This window comes from Apostichopus japonicus, chromosome 19, assembly GCF_037975245.1.
Source record: "Apostichopus japonicus isolate 1M-3 chromosome 19, ASM3797524v1, whole genome shotgun sequence".
Classification (NCBI taxonomy): Eukaryota; Metazoa; Echinodermata; class Holothuroidea; order Aspidochirotida; family Stichopodidae; genus Apostichopus; species Apostichopus japonicus.
The window spans coordinates 21,456,734-21,473,827 of NC_092579.1; the positions used below are offsets into that span (position 1 = coordinate 21,456,734).

General features: G+C 37.7%; 1 protein-coding gene across 3 annotated transcripts in view; it reads right to left on the reverse strand.

The window, feature by feature from the left end:
• LOC139959384 (uncharacterized) overlaps nt 1–17,094 on the reverse strand; it is a 102,558-nt gene that overhangs the window by 63,464 nt on the left and 22,000 nt on the right. For all 3 annotated transcript variants that reach the window (XM_071956946.1, XM_071956947.1, XM_071956948.1), the window contains exon 4: nt 2,801–4,028. In XM_071956946.1, coding sequence (XP_071813047.1) covers nt 2,801–3,953 — 1,153 coding nt within the window. In that variant the 5' untranslated portion in view covers nt 3,954–4,028. The remainder of the gene's footprint in view (nt 1–2,800; nt 4,029–17,094) is intronic.

Below are 17,094 nucleotides of genomic sequence, written 5' to 3' on the forward strand. Positions count from 1 at the left end.
TGAATTTTGATATTTTGACCCCCAACCACTTTTCATGTCAGTATTTATTCACATGCAAAAACAAATCAGAAAAATCCCCCCCCCCCTTTGTTTAATTGTCCTCATTATGTATAGCTAACACAAGAAATGTTGTGCTAATGAGCAACACTGATATATGAGAAATCTGTACTTCAATTATAACACAGATCAACCAAAAGGAAATTATGCAAAAACCTTTTTTAGGAGAATGACTTGCACACCAGCAGGATGATGTTGATGACTAATCTAACAATGACATAGCACAAGTCATGTACATGGCTAATGTACCCTGGTTTTTGAACATGAGTGACTATATGTACTGCAACATTACTTAAAATAACAACTGATGTAACATTTAGTTTATTATATGACTTGCAATACAATGCAAAGTACAGTCAGCTATTAAAGGCAACACTGACTATGACTAACATACGACTATTAAAGAGGAATTCAGAGTTTAAGTTTATACAATAATGAGTGTAAAATTGTAAACACTAAAATAGGTTTGATACATGTACAGTATATCTACTTAACGTCTCGTCTACAAAGTGTCTTCTTGCCACCAGCCATACCCCAAACACAAAGTTTTATGGAGAAAGAGCCTTCATCTCTGCTGCACCTCATCTCTGGAACAATCTACCATCTTCAATTCGCAATGCACCATCGGTTGACTGTTTTAAGCGTCTCTTAAAAACACATTTATTCCAAAATTTACAGTGATTTGTCTTGCATATTTGTGTACTTGTTTTAAGCGCTTTGAGGCCTTTGCATAAAGCGCTATATAAATATTTGCTTATTATTATTATTATTATTAAACTACTTGTATCCATGTTGTTTTCACTCTACCAAAACAAAAAATTCAAACCTTCCACCAGGAGAGAAAATAACAAGAGTATAATCTTGTTAATACAAACACTCATGGCTTCCACTCCCATTTTGATTTTCTGTTTTTCTATTTTTATCCTAATGAACCCCCACTTTTTATTTTTACCAGTTTACATTATTCCCAGCTGAAAGAAGCCCCATATGAAGCCCATTATAAGATTTGCTTGCAGCAAAGATTGCTTCATTGTTTTAGATGCATCATCATCATGATCATCCTACACCCACACCAGCTATCATCCATTATTCATTCCTGAGTTATTCCAGCTTTCACTTTCCTCCATAGATCGACGATTCTCCATAAAACTGCCGCTTTTCTAACCAGAGAATGTACTGCCACAGTTCTCTAAGCGGGGAGGATTTGATGAAATACTGCCCCGAGTCAGAGCTGAGGTCACAGGGCTCATCTCTTCAGCCTTACATACATAAACAGAACCTAAAATTATGAAAGAGAGAGGAGGAGGAGATGACAGCCAAGCATGGCTTTGTTTATCCTAACCATGCAAGCAGCAGCTTGCCTATTTTTTTTTTCTTTCTTTTTTTTCTACCAGAAGAGAAGCTTCTTCTACCTTTGGTCATTTTAGACTCAAACCTTCTTTAAGCTTTGACAAAACAGAGTCAAATCATTACCTTCGATAAAACAAGATCACTCATATAAGTTTTGGGGTAAGTTTCTATACATCAGTGTAAATGGCAATATAAACCCTATGTCCCCTTTACATATCTCTATAGCCATGTATATTTTTGTAACTGACTATCTCTCTCTCTCTCTCTATGATGTATGTATTCGTAATGAATCTCGTTTTCAAGGAACCAGTCCAGGGTTCTTCCATTGAATTCAGTCGGGAGTGTGTCACCACTAGACATAGAATGGGAAACTGGAGACAAAAATTACTGCAGGAAAGTGGATATGGGGTGACAAAACCTAGGCAGGCTGGGCTAGTTGGGAGGTAGGAAGGGAAATCGGTAAACTGGGAACCAGGAAGAAAGCCCCAGGTTAAGTTAGGGTGGGAAAAAAATGGACAGTGGAGATGAAAAAAAAGTGGGGGGGGGGGAGGAGGGGGACAATGAGGAAGATAAGTGTTTAAAGTAGAATCATCAACGCTAATTCTACATTTGTATTTCTTTACTTATTTCCTTCCGGTAGTCATTCTGTGAACAAAAATACCAATAACATCACAATTCACAGTTGCTTCCACTTTAAGAATGAGTGTAAGAATGTGGCATTCACACATTATGGTATGCCCTGGCTTGTCTTTGAGGGCATCAAAGATTGATTTTTTCCAACTTTAATCAAGGCCGACCTCTTGCATGTCTTACCTGTCATGTGATCAAAGAGGTACTTTTTTTCCTGTGAGTTTTCCCAGTAGCAGCAGTCCACATAGTCCTCTTTAACTTGTACCCAACACTCCATTTTCTCTGTTAACTACAAAGTAGATTGAAGGTGGACAGAGAGAGCATCCACTTTTGGCAAGTCCAATGTGCAAATGCTCAGTTTATCACCCACAAACACAGTTTTTCGAGCGATAAAAAGAGTTTATCACGAAAAACAGTTTTCAAAAACATAGTTTTTGAAAACATAGTCTTTGTTTGAAAACATAGTCAAAAACATAGTCTTTGAAAAACGTTGTTTTCCAAGTCGATAAACTGAGTTTATCAAAAACTTGTGTTTATTAGAGAAAAAAAACTGCTTTTTCGCTGAGTTTATCGAATTATTGCACAATAGGCGTGAAAAACTGTTAACAATAACGATGAACTGAGTTTATTTGCGATAAATTGATTTTTTTTTAAACAATTGCACATCAGGCTTGTCATACCCACTACCAATGACGCTTGCAAACAATACTACGTTAGGAATGTAATTTCTCCGCTCTAAAGAAAAAGAAACATTAATACTCACTGTCTCTAGTCTTCTCCAGATCCAACGCCTCGGAATCGACTTGGACCCTCTTCTGTTCGTCCTCCTTGAGAAGTTCTTGAACGGTCTTCTTCTGAGAGGACCTTGTTCCGAGGCTCCTCCGTAACCCTGAGTTGTTGAAAGGTTTGACGTCAGCGGGACCTACCGAAGTAGGGGTGACAGGCACGTTGGTTTTGGTTTCCGGTTGTAGTAAGATTGCGTTTGGGTCTCCTCCGACGTTAGGCGGTGCAGTTAAGAGTACTGTTGCATTGTTGCCGCCACCGCCCGCATTTGCATCCACGGTCGTTTGTAGCGGGGCGGCGTTTAAGTTTGTTAAGAAAGTGGTGTTCCCTGATCCGAGATTTGCAGACGCGACGAAGAACGTGGTATTATTCGCGGCCGTCGGATTGGCCTGATTTGGTATAGCGATCGGGTTCAGGATGAAAGTCTGTGGAGACACTGTCGCTCCTGGGTTTAAGAGAAACGTGTTTGGATTCAACAGCATAGGTTGCGTGGCTCCGGCCTGATTAGCCTGCTGCAGAACGAAAGGGGTTGTGACCGAAGCCGAGTTTGTGTCTGTCGTCAGTGCGATGTTGTTCGAACCGGTCGGTAGGTTCTGCAAAATACCGCCGTTTGTGTTTATCAATTGGAAACTACCGTCCGCGGCTTGTATAAGATGGTGGGTACCATTGTGAGCCTGCTGGGCCAAAGGGCTTAAGAATTGGCCCAAAAGATTCTGAACAGTCTGGTTATTACCACAGTTTAATGTAATACCCCCTGTGTTCATGTCCTGCCCAAATTTCAACAGATTCTCCTGACTGACTGGCTGCGGCTGTTGCTGTTGCTGAGGCAGTTGTTGATGTTGATGCTGATGTTGATGTTGATGTTGTTGTTGTTGTTGTTGTTGTTCTTGATGAAGCAAGGGCTGATCAACCACTTGGATAGACTGGATCATTTGCTCCAAGGGGTCGCCTTGGTTTTCGCCTTGGGAAACCAAGGGTTGCACCTGAGGGGAATGAGCAGCCACTTCCATATCTTGATCTTGGAAGAGAGACATTGCCATTGCTTCAGGGCTGTTTGCTGAAGTATCCATGGCAACATCTGGAGACCTTACCTCTCTCATATCCACAGAGGTAACCTCCATTCTGAAATTCATCAAGGACTTGCCACTGCAGTTTACGGCCTGGACCCTTTCAGAAAATGTTGTCGACAGGGTTCAGTAACAACTTGCCTGCCAAAAGGAAAACAGAAAGGCATCAAGACAACTTGTAATAGGTGGAGAGAGCAGAAAATCTCATTACAATCGTAAAAAAACTTATTGGTCTCGTTAAAACATCCACGATACTTACCTGTCCGCGATAAGAAAATGTACTTTCCGATCTTCCTAAACTACTGTACAACAGGTCAATGTCCACCATGCACTGTCTCTTCATACTGAATTTAAATTAATTCATGCACTCATGCACTCACTCATTCATTCACTCACTCACTCACTCACTCACTCACTCATTCATTCATTCATTCATTCATTCACTCACTCATTCATTCATTCATTCATTCTAAATAAAACAAAACGGTTAGCAAACTGCTTATCCACTAAAGAGCCGGTGCGAGAGAATGTGTAAAAGTAAGTTGGCCTGACGTTTCGATTCTAGCAGGATCTACTTCAGAGGCTGAATGAAAAGTGACAGTTACAGAAGGTTTCGATCCTGCTAGGATCGCAACATCAGGCCAACTTACTTTTACATATTCATCCATTCATTCTGAATGGACTTCATTCCTTGCTTCATGTTTAGACAATTTGGTCAAAGATCAATAAGAATAAAACAGGAATAAGAACCCAACTACAGTAGATATTTCTGGTTGCAAAACTCTAACATAGGTGTTTTGATATCTGAATGGTACAGTAGATTCGAGATCCTGAAGTGTGTCAAAGAGGGGGGGGGGGGGATGTAGCACTAACATGTTACCAATATTTCTAGGTAGATGGAAAAGTGCACACACATGCATACCGATTGGAGGAACCTGTGAAGAAAATTTCAAATCAGTCATGGGCTTAAACCAGACTTCAGAGTTAGACTTTCAACTTATTAATGTCACAGTCAGTTTGTGCATAGTTTGTTAGGTGAACGATGTTTGTCGTTAAGGAAATTGCTTAGATTTTTTTAGACAATATACTTAAATTACAAGGATACTGTAGTAACATATAATGTCTCCACTGCACTTTTATCTTTTCTGCTTAAATGTTTTAAACATTTAGATGTGTCATTTGAAATACAGCATGTTTATTCTTCTTGGAAACTGTTATTGCTTTTCTTAGCAAGGTTACTGAAGTATGCTGAAACACTTAAATTCTTGCAAATAAGACACAGAGCTTTTGTGAAACGTAACACAATCGATCAAACTTCCATTTTATAAGCGAGTTATTCTGTTGTCGAGATATAACACATCAACAGTGTTATTCACTTTATTCGGATAAGTGCAACTGCACAGTAATCTGTGATGTCATTCATGGCACCCCCCCCCACCAGTTGCTTTTTTTCTTCTCTAAAATTGAAATTATATGAAAAATAATTCAATTAAGTGAGAAGATGTTACATGTCATATCAATTGATAATGTGTGACCACATGACTTCATCACAACTAAACACTGATTTCTGTATGCAGAGGTTCCCCATTGCATCGAGGGAAATGAGAAAAAAAAACAAAAAAACACAGTTTGAGGTGTTTGTCCCTCTTTGATATCACAAACTATTGCACAATGTCACTTAAATCTGAAGAAAACGAATCAAATTTCAAAATTACATACGTCGGCAACGGAACGAGCTAGCAAGATGGGAAGTTTGGGACTAATGTGTTCCTTTTTACTAGCTCTGTGATGTACATTTGTTTAAATTTTAAGACTCCTTTATCCCTTACATTAAAAGCTTTTAATCTGCATATATATACCATTTTGGTGGATGTTAGCCTTTTTTTACCGCTACGGGTAGGGTCCATCTCTAACGAGGGATTTCTTCTAATGGTGACAGTACAGAATATACCGTATCTCCACACAAGCACCGAACTACCGCAAGACTTGCTCTGTGATGTACATTTGTTTAAATTTTAGACTCCTTTATCCCTTACGTTAAAAGCTTTAATCTGCATATATATATACCATTTTGGTGGATGTTAGCCTTTTTTTACCGCTACGGGTAGGGTCCATCTCTAACGAGGGATTTCTTTTATGGTGACAGTACAGTATATACCGTATCTCCACACAAGCACCGAACTACGGTAAGAGGACTATTTACAGATGAGCATGCATACATGTTATCCGCCGTCTGACCTATTCCGTTTAAATCCAGCCATAGAAGGGAGACCTCCGACAGACTGTTGTAGATGATCAATCATTGTTTCTAAAGTTATAATCTGCCGGTCCCATAGGATCTATAACCTGGAGTGCCCACAATACAGCACCTGGTCTGCCAAACTCTTTTCTTCAAATTTATTGAGGTAGGTTTCCTCATGCCCCCCTCATCGCAACCGATATTCTGTTAGTGAACTGTGAAGCAGCGACATATGGGATGAGCCCGGCCATGCCATCATCTCTTCAGCGTGAATCCCAAGACATAATATTAACCCTACTGCATGGGGCAGCGGCAGCAGTCTACCAGGGCATTCACCTGGTATATTATAAAAAGTAATGCATCTACCATACACACTGTTTTTTTTCCTTCTGTTTTTTTGATGGGGGAGGGCGGCTTGTGGAGGAATTTAAATTAGATTCAGTCAGGTGCAGAAGGAAGACGATGTCTTGAATCAATTTACGGAGCATCCACGAGCTCTGCTCGGCTGCACTTTACGAGGACAGAGAGAAGGAAAAAAAGCAAGGTAGTTTTTTAAATCATAACATTTGTTGATCACATCCTGTGGGCGGAGGGTTTGTCAGCATGGAAAGAACTCTGCGAGTCTTCTATAATCTTAAGTCTGCAACATTTGCCGTGGACTCGAATGAAACCCATATCACGGTTAATTAGTATCTGTCCCAGATTTTGAATGGGAAATAATAACAATTGATTTAATAATGAGTAGGACGGATGGGGGGGGGGGGGGTTGAGGGGGTTAGGAGGTTGAAGACAAAATGGCATTTACAAGTGGATTAGATATCCGATGGAACACCCACGTGAGATTTGGATCTGAAGTTGAATTTAAGTCTTTGACATCATCATGCAAGGTTGTGCACATGGTCAAATTACCATTCCCAGCATTCCTCGGGAGTGAACTTTTTAAGATCTAACAGAGACGAAAGAGTTTTTCGATTGGGTACACGATGAATCATCTCGGGGGTTTTAAAAGGTCTTTGCTAAAACTGACAATCAGGATTAACTCTTGTCTGAAGGTCCATCTTTTTTGGCTTGAAAACACCCAGAAATTTAAAACAAGAAGAAGAAGAAAGAAGTGGTGGCCATCTCATCGATTATAAGTTTAGGCCACAGCTATAAGAATAGTCGAGGAATGAAGCAATTTAGCCTCCAACAGATGATGTGAAGTGCAACATCAGCAGGGTACACATACAGTAATAAACATTAATAAACATGTAATATTGTCCAATGGTGATAAAATTACATTCACAAAAATTGATTCTCTAATTCCTCAACCTTTCCCTACTTCCAACCCTTTGCCCTCCTACACCTCTTCACCCTCTGTGTTCTCCCCCCCCCCACCCCCTTGGAATTGCAACATGTAATAATAATAATAAATGAGACTTATATAGTGCCAAATCAGTAAACAAAAGTTACTGCTCAAAGCGCTTTACAAAGAAAGTAAATTAATTTACAAAAGAACAAGTGAAAAAATGGGTCTTAAGTAGACTTTTGAAAGTAGAAAGTCACTCATTACAGAGATGGATAATATACCCCACCAACGAAAAATGATCTTCCCACGTTTCGATGTTTACTTGACATAGTCCTTTCGAAGCAAAATGGGGGAAGAGTGAAGATGGCATCTATGACAGGGAGGGTGACCGCTGAGAAATAGCAAGTAAAAGAAACGTTACTGCTATGCTACCTCCGATACAGCACCATTCTTATTTCATAGAATCTACTAAATAACTCCTCCTCCACTCTGAATGAAAAATTACTGCTCAATATCATAAAACCATTTTTCAAGTGATGGATCTAGAGTTCAGAAAGGCATTAGCCTTGTCATGTCATGTCTGATAATTAAGCCAAGGTTATCTCTCTCTCTTTCCCTCTCTTTGTTAATATTAAAACTGGACCAGCAGGTTTGACCACTGTCTTTCTACAGAAGGTTAAATCCTACAAAGTTAGACTGTTTAATATACAATATTAGTACTACTGAGGTCAAAGTTAATGTTAACTCTTGACCTCTTAAAAGTGTTAAAGTCAGTCACAGCGCCAATCTGATCGCCTCTGGCATAACCAGGGGAGGCCTAGTCCTCGTCCAGAGACAAAGACTACTATACTAACTACTGTAGTAGTTTTTAATCTGACAGGTTGGCTAACGAAAAGATCAGGTCCTTACCCAATTTAGTGGTTTCTGCTACTCATTTATAATACCTTTGAAAAGTTTGTTTTGTAATTTTGTTACAAAGCTACTCTGTCCTTGCAGTTGTATAACTATACCGAAAACACAAAGTAGTTGACCTTTTCACCTCTGCTAAGATAAACTTAAAAGCATCAAGTTTATTTGGTAGTGTTTACAAGAAGTTATTTATCAGTTTGATGTTATAAATGGTTTGCAGAGAGCGGGTGGGGGGGGGAGGGTGGACGGGATAGGGGGAGGAAAAGGGGGTCTCCAAAGGAATGGAAGACCTATAATTCAATGGTGTTTCACTCTTTAACATTTATTATGTGCATTATAAAGTAAGCTTGAATTCGTCCTGCATCTGTTCAAACACAAATTGAAGCAAAATTACTAATACAGATAAAAAAACAAAGATACTACAATGAAATGAAATCCATCTCGAAGACAGGACATGAAAGTTTCAGTTTACCGGAAAGCAACTTCAATGTGATGTTTCATAACACTTTTTAACTCAACATAGCAGCTGCATGGTCCCACACGTGGCTTGTTTCTCTGCGTCTTTGGAGATGACATTCAACTTTACGTCATTTTGCTACAAAAACCTTATTTCCTACGGTGAAGAGGTCCTCGGCATAACCTAGTCCATGAAGAAAGTCAAATATTCCCATTGAGCTCTCTTCATAGAAGTATAAAGGTGGGAGGTCTAAAAGTTTATCCATTCATTTCTTTTGCTCCTCCTACAGATGCCTATGGCATGGGGATATACAGCCATATGGTTACACGTCCATACCTACAAGTGCCTATAAACATGTCAAAGAGAGTGTTGCCTAGTCATAAATTGATCCTCTATATAGAGGCTGTAAGCAGTGACCATGACACCTCACCAGCAGATCCAACTCTGTAATAGTCAGGTAATTGCCTACAGTATCCTCAAGAAGGGAGGCACGGAGAACTTATAGCGGCTTTTTGCTGTGGTTCTGATAAACTAGTGATATCTCACCAGCAGATAGCTCTGTAATGGTCAGGTAAATGCCTATAGTATCCACAAGAAGGGAGGTACAGAGAACTTGAAGCGGCTATTTGCTGTGGTTCTGATAAACTAGTGATATCTCACCAGCAGATAGCTCTGTAATGGTCAGGTAATTGCCTACAGTATCCACAAGAAGGGAGGTACAGAGAATTTAAACCAGCGTTTTGCTATGGTTCTGATAAATAAGTGTCATCACACCAGCAGATAGCTATGTAATGGTCAGGTAAATGCCTATAGTATCCCCAAGAATTAAGGCATGTACAGAGAAGTTGAGAGATCTTATAGCAGCTTTTTGCTGTGGTTCTGATAAATAAGTGACATTACACCAGCAGATAGCTATGTATTGGTCAGGTAATTTGCCTACAGTATCCACAAAAAGGGAGGCACAGAGATCTTACAGTGGATTTTAGCTCAGGTTCTCAAAAATTAGTGACATCACACCAGCAGATCTCTCTGTAATAGAGAGATAACTACAGTATCCCTCAGAAGAGAGGTGATATGAAAGTTAATGCAGCTTCTTTGTGTTGGTACTACAAATTCATTGTGACACAAAAATGAAAATGCACTTAATTATTACTTCACTGGTCCAGGTTTACCTTACACTAAGCAGGGGTAAAAACATTGTTATTTCAATATTTTGCCTGTATTAGGAACCAGTGCCCTATACACTGCTTTAAAGTATTACTTCAATGATACCAAAATTACCTCTGAAACCTAAACCACTACTGCGACTCCACTGTATAAGGAACCAGTACCCCACCACCCCTTATGTATGCTGTGAAATACACCAACTACTTTATAAAATGAATACAAGTGATAACATCTAAGTCTGTCTTCACATATTTTCTTCAAATTACCCAGATCAACTTTCATACCCAGTTAGGACTGTGGACAAACAAATTGGTTAACCAAATTTTTTGCTTTTGCTTTTTATTCTTCTTAATATTTATCGATTGTATATTTTTTTATTGTTTCTACTTTTTCTGTGTGACAAGGAACATGATAAGATGTCACTGAAATACAATATTGTACAAAAAAATAATAATAATAAAACTGCCTCTATATCACAAATGGATGCTACCCTAACCCTAAACCACAGAACCCTACACCACAGAACAGTATACCACAGAACAAACGCAGATCCTTATCAAAAGTTATCTATAATAAGAACTTTCTTTCGCTTTTAGCGTCAGAAAGTTACCACATGCCATCACAAAGGTACAGTGTGGTGTTCAGGAACAGTAATACATAGCTCTTGCTAAGCTTATCCTAAATTTGAAGAAAAAAAACTTTTCATTCTCAACAACAAAACATTCTATTAGAACACTTCAAAAACAGAAAACAATTAACTAACCCAAACAAGAGTCCTAGACAGATATTTACATAATCAACAAATTCCTTTGTTCCAAGCATCACAACTGACATAAATCAGTGAAAAACATTCAATAATTTAAGATTAAGATTAAACTAACTTTTCGATTACACCAATTTTTTTTCTTCTCTTTTTCTTCGCGTTTCTCTTTTGTTTTGAAACCAGTAATCTGTCTTCACACTACTCTAGCTTTATCTTACCAAATTGAAAATAAAGATAATCTATTTTAACCCCCAAAAATTCTTTTACACAATTACTTGAGATAAACAGGCTTTGTCCCCGAGTATCATAGATACTGGGTACTTCACGTATCATTCCTATCAATCTTAAACCATTTTTCTCATTTTTATTTTGGGGGATGCCACATCATCAGCGTGTGATGAATATTCAATTACAATTATGATATTATTTAATAATGAAAAGGTCACTAAAGTGGAAAGCAATGGCCAAACTTTTTTTTTTCTCCTTTTTGAAGCTACTTTTGCATCTCCTTGGGGGAACCAGCTTCTTCCTCTGTCAGAAAACTCTCCTGAATGATTATCTTGCGGTGAGACCTTTAATGACATAAACACAACTGAATCAGCTCCAAACCTAGCTAGCCAGACAGGGCTTGAAAGGATGTGGTAAACTTTGTGTAGCAACCCTTTTCTGGTTTATGAGGAGCAAAACTCCCCCTTGTGAAGCGGCAGAGGTATAACTTTTGACCCCACTGACATTAATCACTCCATGTCTAAAAATATTATGATGGAGGGGTGCTAGCTTGGCACGTGCCTTGGGCATTAAAAAGCAAGGTGTAAGCGCCGCCGACCAACCGACCGAACTGAAGGAAGGCAGTCAGGGGTGTAAGGGCTTGGTTTGAGTCGGAGCAGTTATTGGAATGTTTATTATGCAGAGAATTTAAACCTGTCTTGGCACCCCCAATGGCACCCTGATTGGGTCCTTACCTTGTCAGACTAAAAAAAAAAAAGCCAGGGAAAGCCAAAATTATCAGCAAGATTGGAGATAAGGAGATCGGAATTAAAAAAGGAATTTTTTTCCCCTTCTCTTTTCCCTTCGTTTAAATAAGTCAAGTACAGAAACCAGAGCTTTGAGGAACAAAGTGGAGATTCAAACCAGGCTGTAATGGAATGTTACATCTAACATGGCAGTCAAAAAGCAATTGTCTGAGTTTTCTTCTTCTTGGTTTTTACAGAACTGAAGAAAGTGTCCTGTAAGTTTGTTTTTTGAACTTTGTGACCATTTTAGCATACCTAGCAAATAACGTCGGTTTTATAGCCCCATTATGTATGTCGGTATTTATAGCTCTGCGTCGAATCCAGATATTTTTCTACATATAATTCCATTGACATCAACTTTGTTTAACTAGCCTTTAACTTTTCAAATTTTACTTCAAAATAGCCAAGAAACTTTCTGTAAGCAAGCGTCAAGTTGGAGCTCACACTAAAAGTAGATATAAAAATTGTCACAGGCTACAAATTTCCCTGATCAAAGGGAACAATTACTTACCACTGTTATTTTCTGCGAGGAAGGAAAGCTGTTGATTCATAGAAATCTATCTGGATCAAAACTCTGAGTGCTTTCTAACATTGTCAACCAGGTATACTTTTTTGATTTTTAAAATGCTATGTTGATATTTAGTCTACGACGGTCAATTAAAATGAAATGTCAAACCAGCCACATGTACAACCCACGTTACCTAGAACGCTAAGTATATGAAGTAAATGCTAAAGACCGGTTCCATACAATTGAACTTCCTTTCGAACAAGGAAACTTCTAGGCAAGCTTCCTCCTTAACCTATGGCTAAAGAAATTAATCATACTTTGAACTTCAAGACTTATACTTAGAAATGTATACATCCAAATTTTAACAGTTACATGTTTCCCTCAAGAATAAGTGTATACTGCAAGAATATCTTTATATGTGTTTTGCTATCAGTTGTTTCAAGTTGCAAAATTTGCTACAAGAAATAAGGAACAATCTGCTGGAATGGATGTCCATCCAACTTTGTATCATTCACGCTAATAGTAAATTTAATTATAAGTGATTTAATTCATGTATTATATTCATTTATTTCATGTATTACAATGGAAAAATATAATTAATCAGCCTAACTGGCTGGGACGAATACATGAAATCCCTTCTTTTTGAAAGTTTTTATTGTTTTTTGTTGTTTACAAACAAGTGAAGGCTCATTTCCTGTGACAATTGACATTGTGTGGTGACACAGTAGTACACTGAGGGTGAAGACAGCTGTAATAGAGGGCAGTACAACACTTTTAACTAGTCACCACTGATTTCATTGTTCATATTTTCAAAGATGAGGTTTTTGTCTTGGAATGTACCTAAATTCCATCAGACACTGTTTAGAAAAGCATCTATAGTTTAGTAATTCAATTAAAGGTATTTTATATTGGTACAGTTAACATGCACTGTATGTTTACAACAGTTTTACTTGGCATATTGTAGTTAATTTCAGCTCAGCTAAACTTGACAAACGTTACTTGCTATATTATCTTCCTTTTTTTTTCTCTCTTTTTCTTCCAAACAGAATTACAATACATAAAGTCTTTGTCAATACTTTATGAATGAAAGGAATAACTCCTTGTCTCTCCTTTTGGGATATTTAAACATTTTTATCTTTCCAAAAAGTTCAATAAATCATAGAAAATTATCAACGATACATACATTTAGTATGCAAATGAAAAAACGATAAAATTGACTGCAAACACAGTTTGATAACAGACCGAACAGAATATGCCTAGAATTTTTTTTTTCCCTTCGGCGCTACATTTCCGGTTTTTTTTTTAACTCAATCACACAAGCAAAACCTGGTCTGCCTGTTACTATTACTAACAAATAAACTGGAAAAATCAATTTGATAACAGACCGTTTGGGATTCAACACATCCTCCCCCTCCATGTGGACAATTGAAACAGTTCAATTAAAAGGTAATACAGATCTCATTATTAAACCTACAGTATTTTGCCTACATGTTTGTGTTGTTTTTTTTCCCTCTGAGCTACAATTTCTTTTGTTTTTTTTTACTCAATCACACAAGCGAACCTGATCTGCCTGTTACTAACCACACACATCACAAATATATTTTAATGAGGTACTTTGTGTTTTATCTAATGTCCCCCAATGGAACCATACAACAACTGTTTTAAAGGTTGATTAACTATGTGAGGAACTGGTGTTATTCCATAGTTGACCCTTGCAATCAATGGAGGACACAGAAGGCCCATAATAAAACAGGATTTTTTATTATTATTATTTCTGATGATAACGGAGTAAAAAGAGAAATGTATGAAAAGGGAGAGGAATAGCAGGGAATGGTAGACTCTGTCAACAATTACTTTTGTGACTGCAAATGTGAATTTAATAGTTTGACCAACTGGGACGGGTTTGTGTGAACCCGCAAGGGAAAGAATGTAATTGTTTGTACGAAGTTGGGTATAATTTACCCGAATGTCAAAAATGTTGTTACCTGTGCCACATGTTCATAAATGGAGCAACAGACAAAACTGAAATTGGGTTTAATAGAAATTAATCATATTCTCTATTTTTTTTTTTTTTTTTTAGGTTCTTGAATGAACAATACATGGTGACATATTGTGAACAAACAGAGGACAGAATCTGTAGATAAATATCTGGGAAATGGACATTGTTTTGCTTCTAATTGACAAAGAATACCCATCCATGCTTTGATAGAACCCTTTGGAAATTGTTTCTCTGTGTAATAAATAAAGCACTCATCACATTACCAGATAAGGAATGTCTACTTTAGTAAACGCAAAAGTGCTACGCATGAAAATCCCCAAACTGCCTGGACTCTTAATTAACCAACAACAAAGTATTACTATCTAAAACTCTAAGCTTTCATACCTCCACAAATTAGCGACACATTTTCTGAAAAACATCACTTACATTTTTTATTTTAAAATCTCTGACACATACTACATTAAGCATAAAACCTTACAGCAAATCCTGAGATGAAAATTCACTTTTTATCTGATTTGCTGTAGTTTTGAGTTAAACGTAAGAAAGAAGGGGAAACTTTTTGTCTGTGGAATAGGAACTTTGGATTTGAAGATATCACCCAGCCCATAGATTCCTTCCAAGTTCCTTTGGCAGAAAATTTATTTCACTATGATATAAAATCTAGTCACCGGGTGTCTCACAAATTATGCGGGGTGGATAACTACTAGCCACTAGCTCACCAGTTCCCTGTTTAAAAACTTACCAGTTCTGTCTTGACAAGATCATGCGAGAGTGCTAAAGTTGTGGGGGGACAGGTAAGTGAAATAAGAAGAAAATAAGATTGTATCCCACATTCTTGCATATAATAACTATGCTGTCTATGTCGAAAGGCACCTTTATAAAACTAAATACTGACATACAGTCTAGTTGATTTAAAAAAAAAAAAAAAAAATTGAACAAAAAACACACACACATGCACACACCCACACAATCACAAATAAAATGTGAGTTGATCATTCTGGTCTTCAAACTTGATTGAAGATGAAGCATAAATCCCGACACTTAACAAAAATTCTAAAATCTAGGCCAACTTTTATCATCCCTCCTCCAAGACCCAAACAGATTAAGGCTTAAGCTGACTACCATACATAGGGACAGGTGACATAGGCCAGGTGGACAACAGAAGCCAACAAAACAGAAGGAAACAGAAGGAAATAGAAAGAATTGCTTTTACACAAGCCTATACATCATAATCTCAATAAAATCCATCTCCCTGGGGTCCAATCTCTTGGCCACAACTGAGAGAGATGACCCCGCGTTTAGCAGGTACACAAAGTGAATGCAAAAAAGGGGGCAAAGCACTTTCCGGGTCGACACTCACTTGCACCACTGGCGTGCCACATAAAAATAATATTCTGTGATTGATTCATAACTGGTATGGAGTTGAGCAGCGGTATCCTTTCAGTAAAGTTGTAGGGGAGAAGAAAATGAGGGGGGGGGGAGGATTCAGGGTAAAAGACAGGAACCAAGAAGAAATCTATAGGGTAAAGTTGATGAGTAACTGTTGTTATTGTCCATGATTTATGGAAAGTAAGCAATTTCGAGACAGATTGGATTGAAAATTGTCAGTGAATTTAAGTGGTTAACTTTACTTACTATTCATGATAGATTTGTAAGTCTCAGTTCTTTTCACTGTGAAAAAGACTAAGAAAAAAATAAAAGACCCGATATTTACTAACAAATTTTTATTCCAATAGGGATTGGCAGCCATGGTGATGAGTGATATGGATAGATGGCGCTAGACTACTTTTTTGTTACACTCCCTAGTCACTCTATTTAGTAGGTAATAAGGTGATTTTATCTGGTATCTGTATGACACACTCGATTAAAGTATTTTTGAAGAGAGCATTTAAACAGGGACAATTCTTGGTGATGGGAGCTCATGAAGATATTTCCATTACAATTTTTTTAGATTGGGTGATCATGGCAGAATCCTTGTATGATTTGAGTGTTTAATAGTTTCATAGCAATACTTCTAAGTACCATATTTTAATTAGTAAAACCAGTTTTGCCCTTTTTGCACTTCTGGTATGCAAACACAGTGTCAAGACATTTTTTCCCCCTCTTTTTCAAGTATCTCAATAGATCCCAAGCCGGAAAATTCTGAAAATGGGAGGGCGATGCCGAAATGTTTTTGAAACGGTTTGTGTGATCAATGCATGTTTTATTGTTTACATATTTATATATGTTGTGGGCCCTTCCTTCTCATTAGTCTAATAGGCCCTCCAAACGTTTAAGCCAGGGCAGACTGGGCCTCGAACAGACTCCATCCATATACCCTGTAGTTTATGAATGGATTCTGTAGTAAACAGTAGATCTGTGTCATTCATTCATCAGGCCAAACTGTGACCTACAAACCCAATTGATAAGATTGACCTGTAATGATAGATGCAGTCAACACAGTTCAACAATAATCCAATTTAGCATACATGTACCCTATGCAACACATATCTTTGGCTGTGACAGTTTTAGGGCACTTCTGCAAGGAGGGAAATAATTATTTTAATTTTGAGCTATTCATCTTTGCAACTTGAGAACAATAAGGTTTTGAGATTAGGAATCACAATTTATCTTAAAGTAACATTTTTTCTCAAATTTTCTCAACCAGACTTATATGTCGGTATTATTAACAGAGAGAGAATCTGAAAGGTTAAAAAAAATTATTTTAAAAAAATTAAAGATTTCTGTCAGTAATTAAAATTTGAAATATAGAATCTAGACTAATCCAGCTAACAACCTGCATATATATGTAACAGACCCAAAGGGATCGACATAATATCGTACCCTGAAACATTTAATGAAACTGATGCAGTGGCATTAAAGTC